Source organism: Phalaenopsis equestris, unplaced genomic scaffold, assembly GCF_001263595.1.
Source record: "Phalaenopsis equestris unplaced genomic scaffold, ASM126359v1 Scaffold000503, whole genome shotgun sequence".
Lineage (NCBI taxonomy): Eukaryota > Viridiplantae > Streptophyta > Magnoliopsida > Asparagales > Orchidaceae > Phalaenopsis > Phalaenopsis equestris.
The window spans coordinates 14,779-31,319 of record NW_018164943.1 but is presented as its reverse complement, the minus strand read 5'-3'; the positions used below and the strand labels follow the sequence as shown (position 1 = coordinate 31,319).

General features: G+C 37.8%; 1 protein-coding gene across 1 annotated transcript in view; it reads right to left on the bottom strand.

Annotated features, from left to right (window-relative positions):
• Window positions 1-13,671, bottom strand: part of LOC110028185 (probable dolichol-phosphate mannosyltransferase) — a gene marked incomplete at its 5' end in the record, with an annotated part of 27,991 nt that extends 14,320 nt beyond the window's left edge. The window contains 7 exon segments of the mRNA XM_020729929.1: window positions 23-104; window positions 786-900; window positions 980-1,144; window positions 13,146-13,171; window positions 13,260-13,336; window positions 13,413-13,446; window positions 13,572-13,671. Of these exon segments, the coding sequence (XP_020585588.1) occupies window positions 23-104; window positions 786-900; window positions 980-1,144; window positions 13,146-13,171; window positions 13,260-13,336; window positions 13,413-13,446; window positions 13,572-13,671 (599 nt within the window).
• Between the last annotated feature and the right edge of the window lie 2,870 nt (window positions 13,672-16,541).

The following is a 16,541-nucleotide window of genomic DNA, read 5'->3' as shown; positions in this document are numbered from 1 at the left end:
GCACACAATTATTGAAATTCACGTAGGCCTTTGAGGTATTCAACTATTTCAGACCCTCCCAGTTTGGAAGTTCCATAAACTCTGTCCACAAATGTTATTGGAACCTACAGAAAATAGAGGAGAGAGTCAATCAGTAACTTGTTCTGATAAACAATCAGCAATAATAGGCTGACAAGGCCTCCAAATCGGCCTTACAAAGGTTGCATTATAATGAGCCAAAAGCATTAACTAGTTGAGTAGTCATTGCATTATAATAAGCCAAAAGTATTATCTAGCTCAACGTTTGCTGCATCATCATCATCTTAGTCCCAACTATTTAGGATCAAATTTATGAATCCTAATAATCCAATTGTGTAGCCCACTTGGCTAATTGGTTGGGTGCTTTCTCTTAAACCATCAAATCATGAGTTCAAGGTCTTGAACGTAAGAGGAATTTGCATGAGCTGAAAAAAGATATCCTCATTACCAAATTATCCCTATGAAGGATAAATTATCGGTGGCGTAATGGTTGAAGAAGAAAGTCATTTCACTCAAGTCAATGATTCAAGCCACACTTTACAACTTATTACTTATCATTCTAAGAAAAAAATTTAACTGCTTAGTGAAGCATGATGAACCAAACAATGTTATTTTTCTCTTTTTCTTCCTAATTATACCATACTAATTTTATGAAGTGTCTTACTATTGTATCTTCCATCATTTGTTGTATATAACCAAACTATCGTCTCTTTCTCTCTAATCATTGCAACAATCAAAGAACTAAAAATATAAAGCAAAACACATACTTCTTCAATATGATAGCCTTTCCTGCTGGCTCGGACAATAATCTCCATCTGAAATACATATCCTTTACTTACGACGGAGCCCAAGACATCTTCAAGAACAGATTTCTTATAAAGCCTGCACAAGATAATCAAGTCATGCATCAGGAGCTTAAAGCTCAAAGAGAAACTTGGCCCCTCTAACTAAAAGGACATACCTAAATGATCCAGTAAGATCTGACACACCAGGCCATAAAAATGTCTGCGCCAATACATTAGCTCCTCTGCTAGTCAATTTGCGCATAAGATTCCAGCCATGAACACCGCCCCCTCTAACATAACGGGTTCCAGTAACTATACTGGCGCCAGTTTCTGTTTGCTTCCTGCTCATCAAGGGATGGTAAAACATAGAGATATTGGCACCAAGCTATATTTCAACAGTACATTAGGCAACCACACCCATTTTTCTTTTTAATATTATCCTTGATGTGGCAATGGTGACTTCTGAGTTACAGAGAGGAAACATCGGATACACAAAATCTATCACATGAATTGCACATTTAAGGTAGGGGCATTTACATATTTGCCGCACAATTCTCGTGTATTAACATATCTAATACCTAAATTTAGTTTTTTTACATTTACACCACCCAAAATTTTCATAGCACATCAAAAACAACACTATTTTAACTTCAAAAGTGAAATGCACTTTTTCATGCATTGGTAAGGTGGCATTTGTGTAAAAACTAAATTTTAGATGATAGATATGTAAATGTATAAGAATCAGGTGGTATCTACGTAAATCTTCCATTAAGGTATTTCAAGAAAAATTCAAGATTTATTTGCTTTCTCATTTTTGTATGTTAGCACAAACCTAGCAGATGAAAGCCATTTATTTGGCAAATTTAACATTAGTATATTCATTTGCCACTCTTGCCCAAAAGAAAAACGATGGTACAAAATTTTACTGTAGTATCAATCAGAAGCAAGATGACAAATATTGAGAATTCGATTTTAGCTATGTTACCGTCAAACTTTGGCCAATTAAGAATATCAACCAAACAAAAAGGGGGGGATGCAACTAAATCAATAACATTGGGTCTCATCAGTCCAGTATCAGTCAGCATACTATTATTATTTACTCTGACAACAAAAAATGCCTGAAAAATACAAATATCAACAAGATGAAGTACACTCTATTCATATCAAGCAATGCATTCATGATAAAAACTATTACAAATATAGAATGCAATACAAAAGTGTGAATACTGGAGAACGCACAAATACAATATTATATATATTATTTAAATCACGAGAGCATGTTGACCTCATTTTTGGTGAGGTCTCTTCTTCTTCTTAGAGCCTACGATCTAGCCTTAGGGTTTCCTACCGACTTCCTTAGATGACTAGACTGGGACCCGCACCAACGAGAGATCCAAGTCACTTCTCGACTCCTCGCAGTTTCATGTGACCGGTTCGAAATCCTCAACGCTTAGTTGAGTCGATTAAAACCAGCACGACGAAGCTCGAGTCGAGTGCCTGCAAAAGCTAAAACCTTAGGAAATCCATCGTGTCGTCCGCGCACACTCACGATTCACAAGTTGATGCACACAATTATTGAAATTCACGTCTCTTGCACTTGTAGGAGGCTTCACGATCGATCACGAGCGATAATTTTAAAGGAATTTGAATTTGACGTGTTTTCTACCTGACCGTCGATGAAGTAGTCTGGGCGACCCTGGATAACAAAATGAACTGCGTCGGCACGTCCGGAACGTCGACTTTAGTTAGGAAGGACTCCCAGTTCGATATGGTTTTGTGCACAAGTGAGGAGTGCACAAATCAAGGAAATTTAAATATTATTTACATCTTAGGGGGAGTGTATTTCGCATTATATAGCCAATGGGGGGAGGGGGGTCTCTTTATTACGACTTAAATCCCTCATTTGGGGCGGCCCTTGGTCCATCCCCGATTAAGCTCCTCTCCTGGAGCTCACGGCTCCCCTTAGTTCAGTCTCCGGATTTAGCCCTAGCCGCGCCTTCCCTCTTGTTGGTCCCCTCTCTTCGCGTAACGAGCAGTTGACCTCGCCTCTCTCGACATCCTCTGCCCGAGCTGCGGCTTCCCGAAGTTTCTTTCGCTTCGTCTAGCTGAGCGGGAATCCATTCATAGTAGGTTGACTTGGTGCTCTTGTTCACTGAGACACGAATGTGGCAATCCTCCTCCTTCCTGATAGATCATTCCTCTATAGCCTTGTTGCGGTGTTTTTTCTTTCTGCTGGGACGAGCGATGGGTTGGCCTCCCCTTAGGGTAGTTTCATTTCTTTTCTTTCCTCTCTTATGCGTGTATAAAAGGATGGTGGGGGGGTTTTGCTATGAGGTTACGAATTTTGGGAGCTTGGGAGAGACTTTGCTAGAATTATTTCTTGGCTAGGTGCTCGTGAGCTTGAAGTTTGGGAGTGTTGTGGCTTTGCTTGTGAGCTTGAGGTTTAGGAGTGTCATGGCTTTTTCTTTTGTTGATTACAGAAGCCCGAGCAAGGTATGTTTCCTCTCTCCTGCTCTTCTTCCCTGCTCGACACATGCTGGAGACGTTAAAATAGGGGAACACATGTATAAGGCTTTGTTTTGTCTTAACTAGTATTTCATAATGGCGTTGCTACCGATTACTAAGCCTTTAATATTTCTGTTGGGTCTGCTTTAAATGCTCTATGTTGTTAGTTGAGATAGTAGTTTATATAAAGCATGTTTTAATCCCTATATACATGCAAGCCATCTCCTTATGCTTTTATCATCTCTGTACCGGTATACTGAAGGTTGTGGCCTTCTCTCTTTTCTCCCTGCTGAGTCGATTTACTGTTGAAAGGAAGATTGGCAGTGGGGAGGGTTGCTTGTGTTTCTCTGTTTACTGTTATTTCCCCCTGTTTGAAATGCATGTTGAGAGGAAATTTTACTGCTGGGGCTAATTTTTGTTTCCCTACTTCCTGTTACTCTCCTATTCAAACTACATGTTGGATGACATTAGCATGTTTAATTTTCTTATTAAAAGCTTTCAAAAAAAAAAAGAAAGAAAAAGAGGTACCTTTGGTTGTCTTTCTTGTTCGAAATACACGTTGGATGGAGAATTAGTTTTTTAAAGCTTTTGGGGCTTGTTTTGATGGCTTGATTTTATTTCCTAGCTCTCCCCTTTCCTTCGAAGCATGTGTTGCATGAAAATTTTAGTTTTTAAAGCCCTTGGAACTCGTTTTGGTGGCTCGGTTTTGCTCCTTATGTTGCTGCTCCTGTTCGAATACAAGCTGGAATCTGTTTTGTGTTATGAGCAGTTGGTTTTGGGTCTTGGTTTTATTCTCTATTGCTGTCCCTCTATTCAAACCATATGCTGGATGAAAGGTCGTCTTTCTGGATCTTTTGAAAAGGTTTGTTTTAGGGGATTCTGCTTTGTTCTTTGTTGCTCCCCCTTGTTCGAGACACCTGCACTTGGTGATGTTTGTTATCAAGCTCTTAGAAGCCTTGTTTTGGGGCCCTGTGTTGCTCTTCCTGGTCGTGAGTCTTCCTGTTTGTGGTTGTCATTGTATTGGGGCTGGTGGCCTTCCCTTTACTGCTCCTAACCGAGAGTGCACCTGCTTGCGGGTTGCCTCTTTGCGTTGGGGTTGGTACGGTTTGCCTCTTTGCGTTGGGGTTGGTGGCTTCCTCTCATTTCTCCTGGTAAGCCCTTGCCGATGGATTTTTGTGTTGGGGACTTTGGCTTTCCTGCTGTTTTTGTCTGTGAGTATGTTGGATGTTGGCTTGGGTGTTAGTTGGTGGCTCCCTTCGGTTTGTCGTCCCTATCTGTGAATTTGTTGGGTGTGCTGTCTGGGCCTGATTTGCCCTCTTTGTTGTCCCTACCTGTGAGCTTGTTTGGTGTTTGTTTGGGGCTCAGCTGGCCCTCTGTGTTGTCCCTGCCCGTGAGCATGTTGGGCGTTGGCTTGGGTTTGGTCTGCTCCCTGGCTGCCCTTGCCCGCAAGCTCGTTGATGGTGGCTACCTTCGCCCCTTAGCTGTGGTCACCTAATTTGATTATTTATTTATTGTTGCCCCTACCAGAGAGCATCTAGATGGTTCCTTTTTGTGTCGGCTGGGTGGCTTCTTTGTTAGCCCTACCCGAGAGCACCTATATGAGGGTTGGGTTGGTTCCCCGAGCATTGATTTGTTTGGTTCCCCTATTGTTCCTAGCCGTGGGCGCCTGTTCGGATTCCTTTGTGTTGCGTTGGACTCACACCTCATGGAAGCTTTAATTTGGAGTGGAATTGAATGTTTTAATCTTTCGTGAATTGGAATGCTTTAATCCTGCTTTAATCCTTATGTCTGAATTGGAATGCTTTAATCCTTATGTTTGGAAGAATTCAAATGCCCCTTTTCGAGGAATGATTTTGGAGATGTTTCAGGATGTTTCAGGGCCCAATTCTGCGGGCTGAATTGATTGCAATAAAAAAAAGAGAGAAAAGAAAATCTTTTGATATTTGAGAAAGGTTTAGGAATAGCTTGGGAGTCTCTAAATTGTGTATTTTGGGGTTGTTCTTGGCTAACATCGGGGAGTGTGCCTATCTCATTGCTCATTCAAGGAGTCTCACCGGTTGGATGTTTTAGGCTAGCCCTCCTACCACTTTCGCCTTTCTTTCTAAATTAACTTTGTAAGCGGGATAGTCTTCTTTTGCATTTCTTGCTTTTCGGTTCATTTTCCTTGCTTCTTGGTTTGAGAATTAGGCGTTTACGTCTGAAACATAAGTGTGTACGTATAGTTGAGGCTATATGTGAAACCATCAAGCAAAATCGTATATTGGACGGTTTCTTTGGGGTATTTGGGCTTGATGATAAAGGCATTCGGTGGTAGAGTGGAATAATATTTCATCATACGACATCGGGACCCAATCCAGGGACCTGGTGAAATGTAAGATGACAATATTATTCACCGACACCAAGCTAGCAGGGCACCCTTGCCTTCTTAGGTTGTCGGAGGTCCCGGCATGATGGTTCGATTGACTTATGGACAATCATATTTTTATAAAAAAAAATAATAAGAACAGATACACTATTTTCTAAAGTATTTTAACTACCAAAATTGACAATACTTTCCTTGTATGCATGAAGTCTATATGTAAGCTAAAATATAAATTTTAAATAATATAATTTGATTGTCCACTTGTGAATCGCCGGTATTGGGCTAAGGAGTACCCTCTTAAGTTGGTATAGTAGGACACATTTCTAGTTGAATGTCCGGCTCTATACATACGATTGACCAATAGTTGCCTTCGGAGTCCCTTGAGAATACCTAAATCTCAGTCCAACCCAACCCGAATGCTTACGACTTTCTTTTTTTCTTCGGATTTTTGTGTGCTTTCCTACGGTTATATCAAAATCTTTGTAGAATGCTCATGATTTTCTCCGCGTGTTTTCGATGGTTTTCTTCGAGTTATTGTGGGTCCTCTGCCGCTTTTTCTCAAGTTTTTTTAAGAATCGTCGACCCGTTAGGTATACAGGTTTTTTTTACATTTACAGCGTTTACTTTTTCTACTGCACATTTTATTGTATGTACACATAATTCATGTTTTCAATATTACCGTTTACTGTTTACTATGTCACATCACATGTTCCCTTTTATAACTCATGATGTTTCTACAGACTTGCAGGAGACTTTTGGCTTATAGGCCAGTAAGGCACCTGGTTTAGGAAGTACTTCGTAGCGAGCCACTGACCCAATAATTATACATTGATACACACCATAATACTGAACTTATAATCCATCTACTAAGGAGCTTAGAGTAGTCTTTCCAAGAAGCGGAACGTGGAAGCAAGCGGACGGAGGCACCGATCGAGACCATGACGACGAGGTTTAGGATGTCTCTTTAGAGTTAAGGTTCAATCGTAGGATAGTTGGAAAGTCACCAGGGTTCTCCCTTGATCTGTGAGACCCCCTACCTTCACTCCGTAATAACTGTTCAAATTTTTGAGTCTTCCCCCTCTTTGATTTCCTCATATTTTATCCTTGGAAACCTAAACTTTGTCATTTTGAAGGCAAAACCATTGATCTTAATCGAATCTTCTTAAGTGATTTCGATCATTTAAAACGTAATTAACTATAGGGGTTTGCCTCTATAGGAAACTTAAGAACTCGGCTTAATATAAGCTCTATTTAATCTCTCATATTAAATAGGGGAACTTGTCGACTTATAAAAAGATTTCGCAGACCAAACAAATGTTACAGATTTTTTAGCTTAGGTGGTCAAATCTGCTAACAAGTTGTATGCATATCCTTCGGAATAGTGTACTGCTTGTAGTATCGCGCTCAGTCATCTAAACTATCAAATATGTGAGGTCCGCTCGGCCTTACTTTTCAAAATTAAAATATAATTTTCCAAAACTATTATCATATCTCATAATATATATATATATATATAATCAAATTTAAAACGACCCTTCCCTTCCCGAAGGATAAACAGGTCGACAGAGCACATACTCTTATGTGCAGGAGAGAGAAAACTGTTTTCATAGTCATGATTTGGACTCATCAAATAAAGTTGTGTAATCTAGAAACCTCAAAAACAATTGACCCGAAGGGAACAACATTTGGACAGCACCCACCTTTATAGAATTAAAAGAACATGAGGTTTCATTCAATTTGTTTGTTAATAGAGAAAACAAGCATGCGATTGCATAAATAATTTAGTTTGAACATTCTTCCCTGAAAGGCAACATTGACCAATAACAACATCATCAAAATTGATTAAAAGCAAATGAATTAGATATGTATAGCTTCAGAGAACAGTGGACGAAAGGATGAAACAGGTATAGTATATTCCTTCTAGGGAAGCATAAGCAACAAATTCAAGTCGCAAGTTAGTTGGTAAATTTGCAATTCCAAGGATATAAACACAGCTGGGCACATTTAATTCATTACTTATCAATTTACTTCGCATGTGCATTTCGGGGCTACCTACTCATCATTTTTTTCAAACTGGCTACACCTGAAAAACTTGTCCAATTATTTCATCTCTTCAAAATTCCTCATCATTTCACGAAACAAAAGTAGTGTAGTACATGTATGTATGTATGTATGTGTTGTGTGTGTGCACACACATATACATACATATGATACTTAAATGTGTGATAGAATTATGTTGCAGCTAATTTACTTTTTGTTAGTTGAAGTCAATCAAATGGACATCTATATTAACAATCAAAGTAATTTCATGCCAACAAGGACGTGGTTCGAGTCTTCTATCTGCGTGGTTCTGCCGCCAACTAGGACCACAAAGTAGCGGTTACGATTAGAGCCCTCTAACCGGGAGTTTGATGTCAAATAACACAATTATATTACGGTCACATCCGCAGCTCGTATGTTCCACAAAGGCTTTTTAGTCTTTGAGTTGTGAATTATAAAGGTACAATTGATTGACATAAGGTCGACTTAAATGTCTTAAATGTCTCATTAGACAAACATTCACCTCAGATCTACAAGAATCTCTTAAACGATGCAACCCGTGAATGCTGACAATAATCCTTATGTTAGGTTGGTCGACTACCTCCCTTGACTAAGCAGATCAGGGACCAAGATGACCCGAGATGACAGTACCACGTGATATTTATCGAGTTTCGAATTCATTCCCCCACCAACCACTTTAAGCTTCAAGTGGTGAATTATACAACTTAAATCTTGTGCTGCTACTATTTTAGATTGTATATTCAATTCTTAATGACTAACTTTAATCGAAAGTGTTCTCCCGTTATTAGGAGAGATAATTAACCATGAGGGCTTGCGCTTATGGGAAACCTCGAACCCCAGATCAAAAAGTCTTCACAAAATGAGGGTGAAATCATTGGGTAGTGTCTTCTCATTATTCAATCTGCCTTCCAAAAATTTGACCATCCTAAGTCCCCTTAGGCAAACATCCATCTCAGATCAACAATGATCTCTTTGACGACGCAATCAATGGCTTCTGACATGAATCCTTCTGTCATGTTCGGTCAACTACCTTCTTTGACTAAGTAAATTATGGATCACGACGACTCGGAATGACAAAACCATGAGATCTTGATAGAGCTTCAAATTCATTCCCCCACCATCTGCATTAAGGTTCAAGTGGTGAATTCTACGACTTAAATCATGTGTCTTATGTTATTTTATATTGAATATCAATTCTTAATGACTATCCTTAATCGAAAGTGCTCTCCCGTTATCAGGAAAGGTAATTAACCATAGGGGTTTGCGCCTATGAGAAACCTCAAGCCCCATATCAAAAAGTCATCACAAAATAAGGGTGAAATCTTTGGGTAGTGTCCTATCTACTATTCAATCTGCCTTCGACCATCCCAAGCTCTCTTTCTCTCAAAATAAAATTGAAAATAAATGCAGAGTCTCCTAATGAGCAGTCATTAATTTTCGAAGCCTACAATGGGATCAATAGGATAATAACACTGGTATCTCCAGTGAAAAGAAGAATACCACTAAAGATGTAGTGGGGAGAGTGTGGAGCAACTTTTGGTGATTGTGATTTAAACCAAGGAAAGCGGAGACAAACGTTGTAAGATGTGAAAAGTTAAAAGGTTTTTGATAGATTAAGTGATGGAGAGATTTCATTTTGGTTGTTTTAGATTGTGTAAAATTCATTAAATAGGCATCCATAAAAAAGGTGTTGAAGCATAAATAATATGGCAGATGAGACTGCAATAAATGGAGTAAGTGGTTCCAATTAGGTAGTGATGTTTGTGTTCAACCACACCATTTTATTATAGGTTATATAGATAGTTGATGTATGATGCATGGTTAAAAGAAAAAGGTTTAAAGAGTGGTTATTTTATTTCCCCCTCCATCTGATCAAAGTATTTTAATGGGATTATTAAATTGCTTCTCAGTCATGGTATTAAAATGAATGAATTTTTGTGAGAATTTCAATTTGGAAAAAATTAAAAATATCAAACAAAAATGAGCTAGGTCATCGATAACCGATAAATAGTACTTGCAGCCTCAAAAAAACTTACCAGAAAGACCTCATACATCCAAATGTATTAATTCTAGCTATTAATATGAGTGAGAAGTGAGTGAGAAATAGAAACAAAAAATAAGAGATGATTAATTTTGACTGAGTAAAAAGCTATAACAATTGCAATTAAAGTGGATAAATGAGAAATTTTTGACGTGAGATGGCAAAGGATGTGATTGTTGGGATGAACAGGCGACCCTGTTAAAAGACTGCAATGGAAGTCATGGAAGTTTGTGGTTGATGGCTCGTGTTGGAAAAACGGTACAAGTCACTCAGGTTGCAGCCCTGTAAAATAATTTGGTGGGTGATCGAGTCCTGAATGTAGTACCTATGAGCAAAAAAGGATGTGATTAATCAGGGACATAAAATTGATTTGGAAAAAGCCTACAATTTGGAGTCAATAAAATTTCTCAACCCAGTATTTGAACTTCACCAAGACCATTGTATGGGATTAAAGATAGGAATTGGTCGATGTTGGAGGTTAAATGTGAAGCCAATCTTGAGCCCAGAGCTAATCACAGGGATTCAACCTTGGATGATGCTAGTAGAGCTTGAGTGGTTGAAGTTGGTTTCAGTTGACAATAACTAAGATTAGAACGATGCAACCTGAGATGGTTGAATGATCATTCTTCCCACAAATTTGGCATTTAATGTGGCTGGATTTTAATCTCTCTCGTTCGGGTGAACACAATTCCACCTCATTAGTAGAAAGCAAGTGTGTCACGACCTCTACCTCAAAATGAAGAAGAGGTGGTTCTGGTATACTGAAAGGTGAAGGCAATTTGTGAATATAATAATTAAGCGTTTTCAGCTGGTTCATTAGCAATATTGATATCATTAATGCATAAGAGATAGTAGATGCATCCAGGCTAATAGAAGTGAGCCTACTTTGTATTGCAATTTGAAAATTTGAAAGAATAAGGTGGCCACTAAGGATATAAAGAATGATATCTCCTTGATCAATTGAGGCCTCAAAGTTGTCAACAAAAATTTTGATTTCAACAAAATTTTGATTCATGTTATTATCTTTCATAAATATATCGTGGAGTTTATTTTTCAATTGACTGGCTCTAGAATTATTACTAGCTCAAAGTTAATTTTTGATAATTATCCAGATAACAGAGGGGATATCAAGATGAATTACATAGGGAAACATAAGTATAGTGATGGTGGAGTAAAGAGCTGTTGTAAGGTTCTAATCGTAGGAAGCCATGTTATATAGTGAGGGTTTGGGATGAGAAATCCTTCACCATTTGTGAGGTTTTTTGTGAGATGAGTTGTGAAACCATGAAGGAAGCCATCAAATACATTAGCATTGAAGATTTTGAGGAATTGAGACCTCAAAATAAGATGATGATCATTGGATAGTTAGGTGGTGACTATATGTTCAAATGTGACAAGAAGAACTTTAAAGGATGGAATGGTGGTTGTGTTCGTTATGATGGATTCTAGATATTCATTTAGTGAACTAGAGGAATATTTCTCCATTGGAAGGTATAGTGAAGATGAGAAGAGATAAAAATGTTTTTAGAATCTCTCATACGATAATGAATCAATGCAGTAATTTAAACTCGAGAAAAACAGTAAAACAAAAAAAATTGCAGTGAAGCATATGAATAAAAGAAAAAAAAGAGTTGAAAGAGCAGGAAGAATCGTCTTCAGCAATTCTTACCATATTACACCAGCATAGCGTAAAAAAGCTAATGGAAAATAGAGAAAAATCATAAGAGAATATGGTTGTTGGGATTTAATGATTATGATTCTTCAGGGATTTAATATTATGCAGCTGAGATGTATTATTAGTCTTATTCATGCTCCATGTTTCTGCCCCAGCTTCTTTTCTTGTAACTATTATTACCACGATTTAATGATTATGATTCTTCGGGGATTTAATATTATGCAGCTGAGATGTATTATTAGTCTTATTCATGCTCCATGTTTCTGCCCCAGCTTCTTTTCTTGTAACTATTATTACCACGATTTAATGATCATGATTCTTCGGGGATTTAATATTATGCAGCTGAGATGTCTCATTAGTTTTATTGCATGCTCCTTGTTTCTACCCCAGCTTCTTGCGTTGCAACCATTATTACCACCCGCTCCATTTACTCCCTCAGAAATCCACATCAACAGCTGATTGGCTTAAACAGGCCCTCCCACTCCTTCATCACCACCATTCTCTTGCTTCACTCCTTTCATTTTCCTCAAAGGCTCCACCTTAGCCTCGGCCTCCTTGTAAAGCATTCAATAAAGGAACAAAAATCTTAAGAACATTAATCTCCATGCAGAAAATATTAAATCTGACAGGTTCCTTGGTAGATGCAGCAAGTGATACTCAAACGGGTAAAAAAGGTGGATTTAAACCATATGTCAATACATTGGAAATGAAACTTTAGCAATATAAAGAGACAATTTAGACCTTCGCCGTGGTGGAATAGGAGGTGGTCCAATGAACGATTTGTGGAAGGTAGATGTAGGATGAGAGCAAGAACAGTTAGTTGTGAAGAGATCAGCTGTTTCTGATCAGATGATGGCGGCACGAAAAAGGAAGAACATTCAGTGTAGGAAAAGGGAAGGGAGTGGAAGAAAATAGAGGGAATGAGGGAGACTGCATTTCTAGCTAAAATTTTAACTCAGATCAACAGTTGCTCAAAGATTAGCACAAATATTTCGCTCAACTCAATCTTCAAGCCAATTTCAAGTTGAACCTAGATTGAATCAAATAGGCTCAAAATATTTGATAAAATTAAGATATATATGTGTGTGTGTGCTCGCGCGCGTGTGTGGGCGCACGCGAATGGGTACTATAAATTTGTATATATGCCTATTAAATTTTATTAAATTTTACGAGAAGAAAAATAAATGATTTCCAGTCAATTTGATTCAAAATTAAATTGACTTGTAATTTGGTTGCTTCCAACCAGCTTGAATTAAGTTGTTATTCAGGCCAAGTTGACTCAATCAAATCAGTTAAATCCATGAATTGATTTTAAGTCAACTTACATAAGTTCAAGCCAATTTCAAACCAGAATTGGATTCGGCTAAAAACAAGGTCATTCTCACCCCTATTTGCATTGTGGAAGAAGTAGGAGATGAAAGAGTGGTATATCTGTTTGGTCTTAAAGAATTTAGTGGCGGATATGTAAAATGAAATTCAGTTCCACGTAGATACCAAAAAAATAAAAAATAAAATGCGTCAGTCAAATTTTTTTATGACCAACTCTTCAAAAAAATATATATATATGAGGAAAGGAAGCTTGCCAGCAAAATCATAAAGAAAGGTGTTTATACCTATCAAAATTTAAAAGGGGAATATGTATTGAAATGTCTCAAGGGTCATATTAAACGTAGAAAGTGCCATAATATTGAAACTCACCTGATGAAACTAGGTAAATATTTTGGCTGCAAAAAAGAGTAGAAAAAAGAACAATGATGAGAAAGACACAAAAAAACTTAATTATAGCCATAAGACATTGAGCAGCATTCTTACATGATGGGACAGATCTGCATCCATGATTATAACAAAATCTCCAGTTGCATGCTTCAACCCATGACAATAGGCAGTTCCTGTATGCCTTTCTAGGTCAAGAACTGAAATCTTTTTTATTTGAAAATAGCTGGAAAAAGTATGGCCAGCACATACCTAGACCAAGCTTCTCGGGTCTTGCTCTTAATAGCTTAGAATCATCAAATCATTCAACAAAGTGAACGGCGCCAATATAATCAGTCAGATAATTAAATCACCAGATTAAATCAATTTAAAAATACAATCTTTTAAAATAGAAGTGAATAATGGCCTTACAATGCGCTCTTTGCCAAATAGTTGCTGCAGTTGTTTTACAATGTCTTGAGTACCATCAGGACTGCCATCATCAACAATTATGACTTCAAAATTGAATTCCCTGTAAAATCAAACATGCAATGCTTAAAAGACTTCTAGAAATTATAAGTTCTATGTCACAAGTGCATTTTAGCTGGAAAATTTTAGGCAATTGTTTACCTTTCAAAGTTCAAAAAATATGATGCATTAAAGATAAGTAGGAATAAACACTAACATGAAGAAAAATATGCTTTAGAGAAATTAAAAGTAGAATGGCATGGTATCATCTAGAGAATCCCAAGCTTAGATAATAAGTGAAAAGCTAATTTAGTAGAGTCTCATCTTTAAACTAGTATAACTAATTTTAGTACATATAAGTCTCACAAAGAGTTTCAATCACCCAAATCCTCATAGAACTTTCATAACAGAAAGTAAACAAGAATAATGGTCCTTTTTAATGGGCTTGTTCCACTATATTAAGCAGGATATTATATTTCATTTTTATATTTCATTTCCCTGCATTTTATCGCTTTAGGTGTTTGTTTTGAAGTAAAAACAATACAAAGTCAGATAATTGAATGTATTAGGGTCAGTTTGGGGCAGCTGCAACTTATTAATAAGCTGTTGATTCAAATAAGCTGCTGATCAGCAGCTGATCCGGATAAGCTGTTTGGTTGTTTGGTTTGTACTATTAGAAAATAGCTATTTTGCAGTTGTTTCTAAGAAAATGATCATTGTGCCCTTATGTCGTAATGTTATTTCCAACAGAACTGTCATGGCAATATATTTAATACTTGAGAAGCAAAAAATCACTTCATAACAGTACAAAAAATAAGATACATGTCTCACCTAACAGTGAGTATCAAGATTATTTGAAGTCGTGATTGTGACGCAACTCTTTCAGTGTTGGATACTCGTGCATTTACGTGTTTCATCAATCATTCTAGAACAATTTTTTCAAACTAGTTAAAGTTGTGATTGTCACGTAACTCATTTTGACGTCTGACTATAATGTGTTAAAAAGATTTATATTAAAGAATAACAAATATCGCGAGTAATTTGCTAGATTTGTTGAAGTCGTCTATAATGTTGGATCCTCAGGCTTAATTATCTTTGTTGACAAACTAACAAGAGCTTTCAAACCCACTGAGAAATACTTGTTAATTGTCTTCGATGAATGCTGGAATCGCTTTATTGCTTCTCTCATTGATTCATTTTGTGATAAAATATAAAAGGTTATTGCTAACACCTCTCTTATTATCATTCTTCAGAAGCCGTGGAGTCAATGATGGCTATGCAGTTCATCAAGCAGATCAAAAAATATGGGTTTTGTCATACAGAACATGTTACTGAACCTTGTGAGGTGTCCTGGTAGCAGCTCACCAACCCATTTATCACCAATATAAGTCGATGTCATGCAGGGAGTTCAATTGACGTAGGAATTGCAGTATTCGTACAGCAAAGTCATAACTGCCGCAATTTTCTTTGGAAGGCTCAGTCACTGTGAATCCATCCTAGAGAAGTGTATTGTTCAGGTAATAAGTGCAAATCAGACAACGTTAAAAGGAACATCTAAAAATTGAAGACGGATTATAATGAGCAGAAATAAGTACAGAGCAACATTTTGATTGTTCATGCTAGAAAAGAAAACATCCAAATCAAATAACCCATGAAACAAACGGAAAAAACAAAGTCAATAAACAATAACTCCACAAAATCAATTGCCCATAAAAAAAAGAAAATAGTCGACCCAAAGTTCGGCGAGGGGGGGGATCTTCATAAAAATTTGTCTGCGGGTAGGGTTCTCCAGCAACATCAAGGAGTTCAGATAAAACGACTTATCTGACCTAACTTCCAGATATGTTTCCAAAACTCGAAGAAAGTCGTCTATGGAGTTGTTATGTGAAGTATCAGCCTAAATTGTGCATGCTTCTACCAACTTTGTTATTGTGTTTTTGACGAAAGCAACTCTTTTTTTTTCTTATCTCCACCCTAGGCCGCTTTGACTGACATGTGGACTTCAGTTCCCTCTATTTTAGGTTGGGGCCTTCACTTGACACACTTACCTGCTCGGTTTCCAAGTTCTCTTTTCCTCCGGTATGCTTGCAAACTCATGCTCACTTGGGGTGAACGCATGTGTGCCCGTCGCAACAACCCCACTGAACATACGGTTCAACTTCTCCTCCAGGTCCGACTTAACGCCACTTAATTTGAATTTCTTAGCGGCTAACACGGTCTGCAACATACGGAAAAGTTTATTACTTAAAATAGATTAGAGGAATAAAGAATGGAAAAACAAGTCTTTGGAGGGTTTGGTTATTACCTCTAATTTCTCAGTCAACTAATCCTATGAAGCATTAATAGTCCGTTTGATTGGATCCCAACCCAAGCCCGTGGATCCTCATTTTAGTTCCTTCCATAACTTTCTGTTCTTTTTCAACTAATTCACTTGTTCTTAAATTTTAACGTATTGTAGTCCCTTCCATAACTTTCTATCTTCGCAATATTTTGTCACCCTTCTTTGTTAAAATAGGTGGTAGGTCTAGTTCCAAGTTCGATCTCCTTAAGACAGAGGTTGCAAAATATGATTGTGGTTTCCTATTCCACATTGCCGATGAAACAACTTCTTCGATTTTAACCATTACGTTACTAAATAGAGAAAAGGAAAAACAGTAATATTTCATATCAATCAGAGAAGAGATAATAACACAAACCCCAACACTCACACACACAACCACAGCCCCAACATAGCCACCAAGCACGACACCCACAACCAACACACACACTCACAGTCAGCACACACACCCAAGGCCAACCACACACACCCACATCCAGCACCCACACCCACAGATACCAAGTACAGCACCCACAGCCACCACACACACTCACAGTCACCACCAACCACACACCCAGTACCACCACCAACACCCACAGCCACCAAACACCGCACAC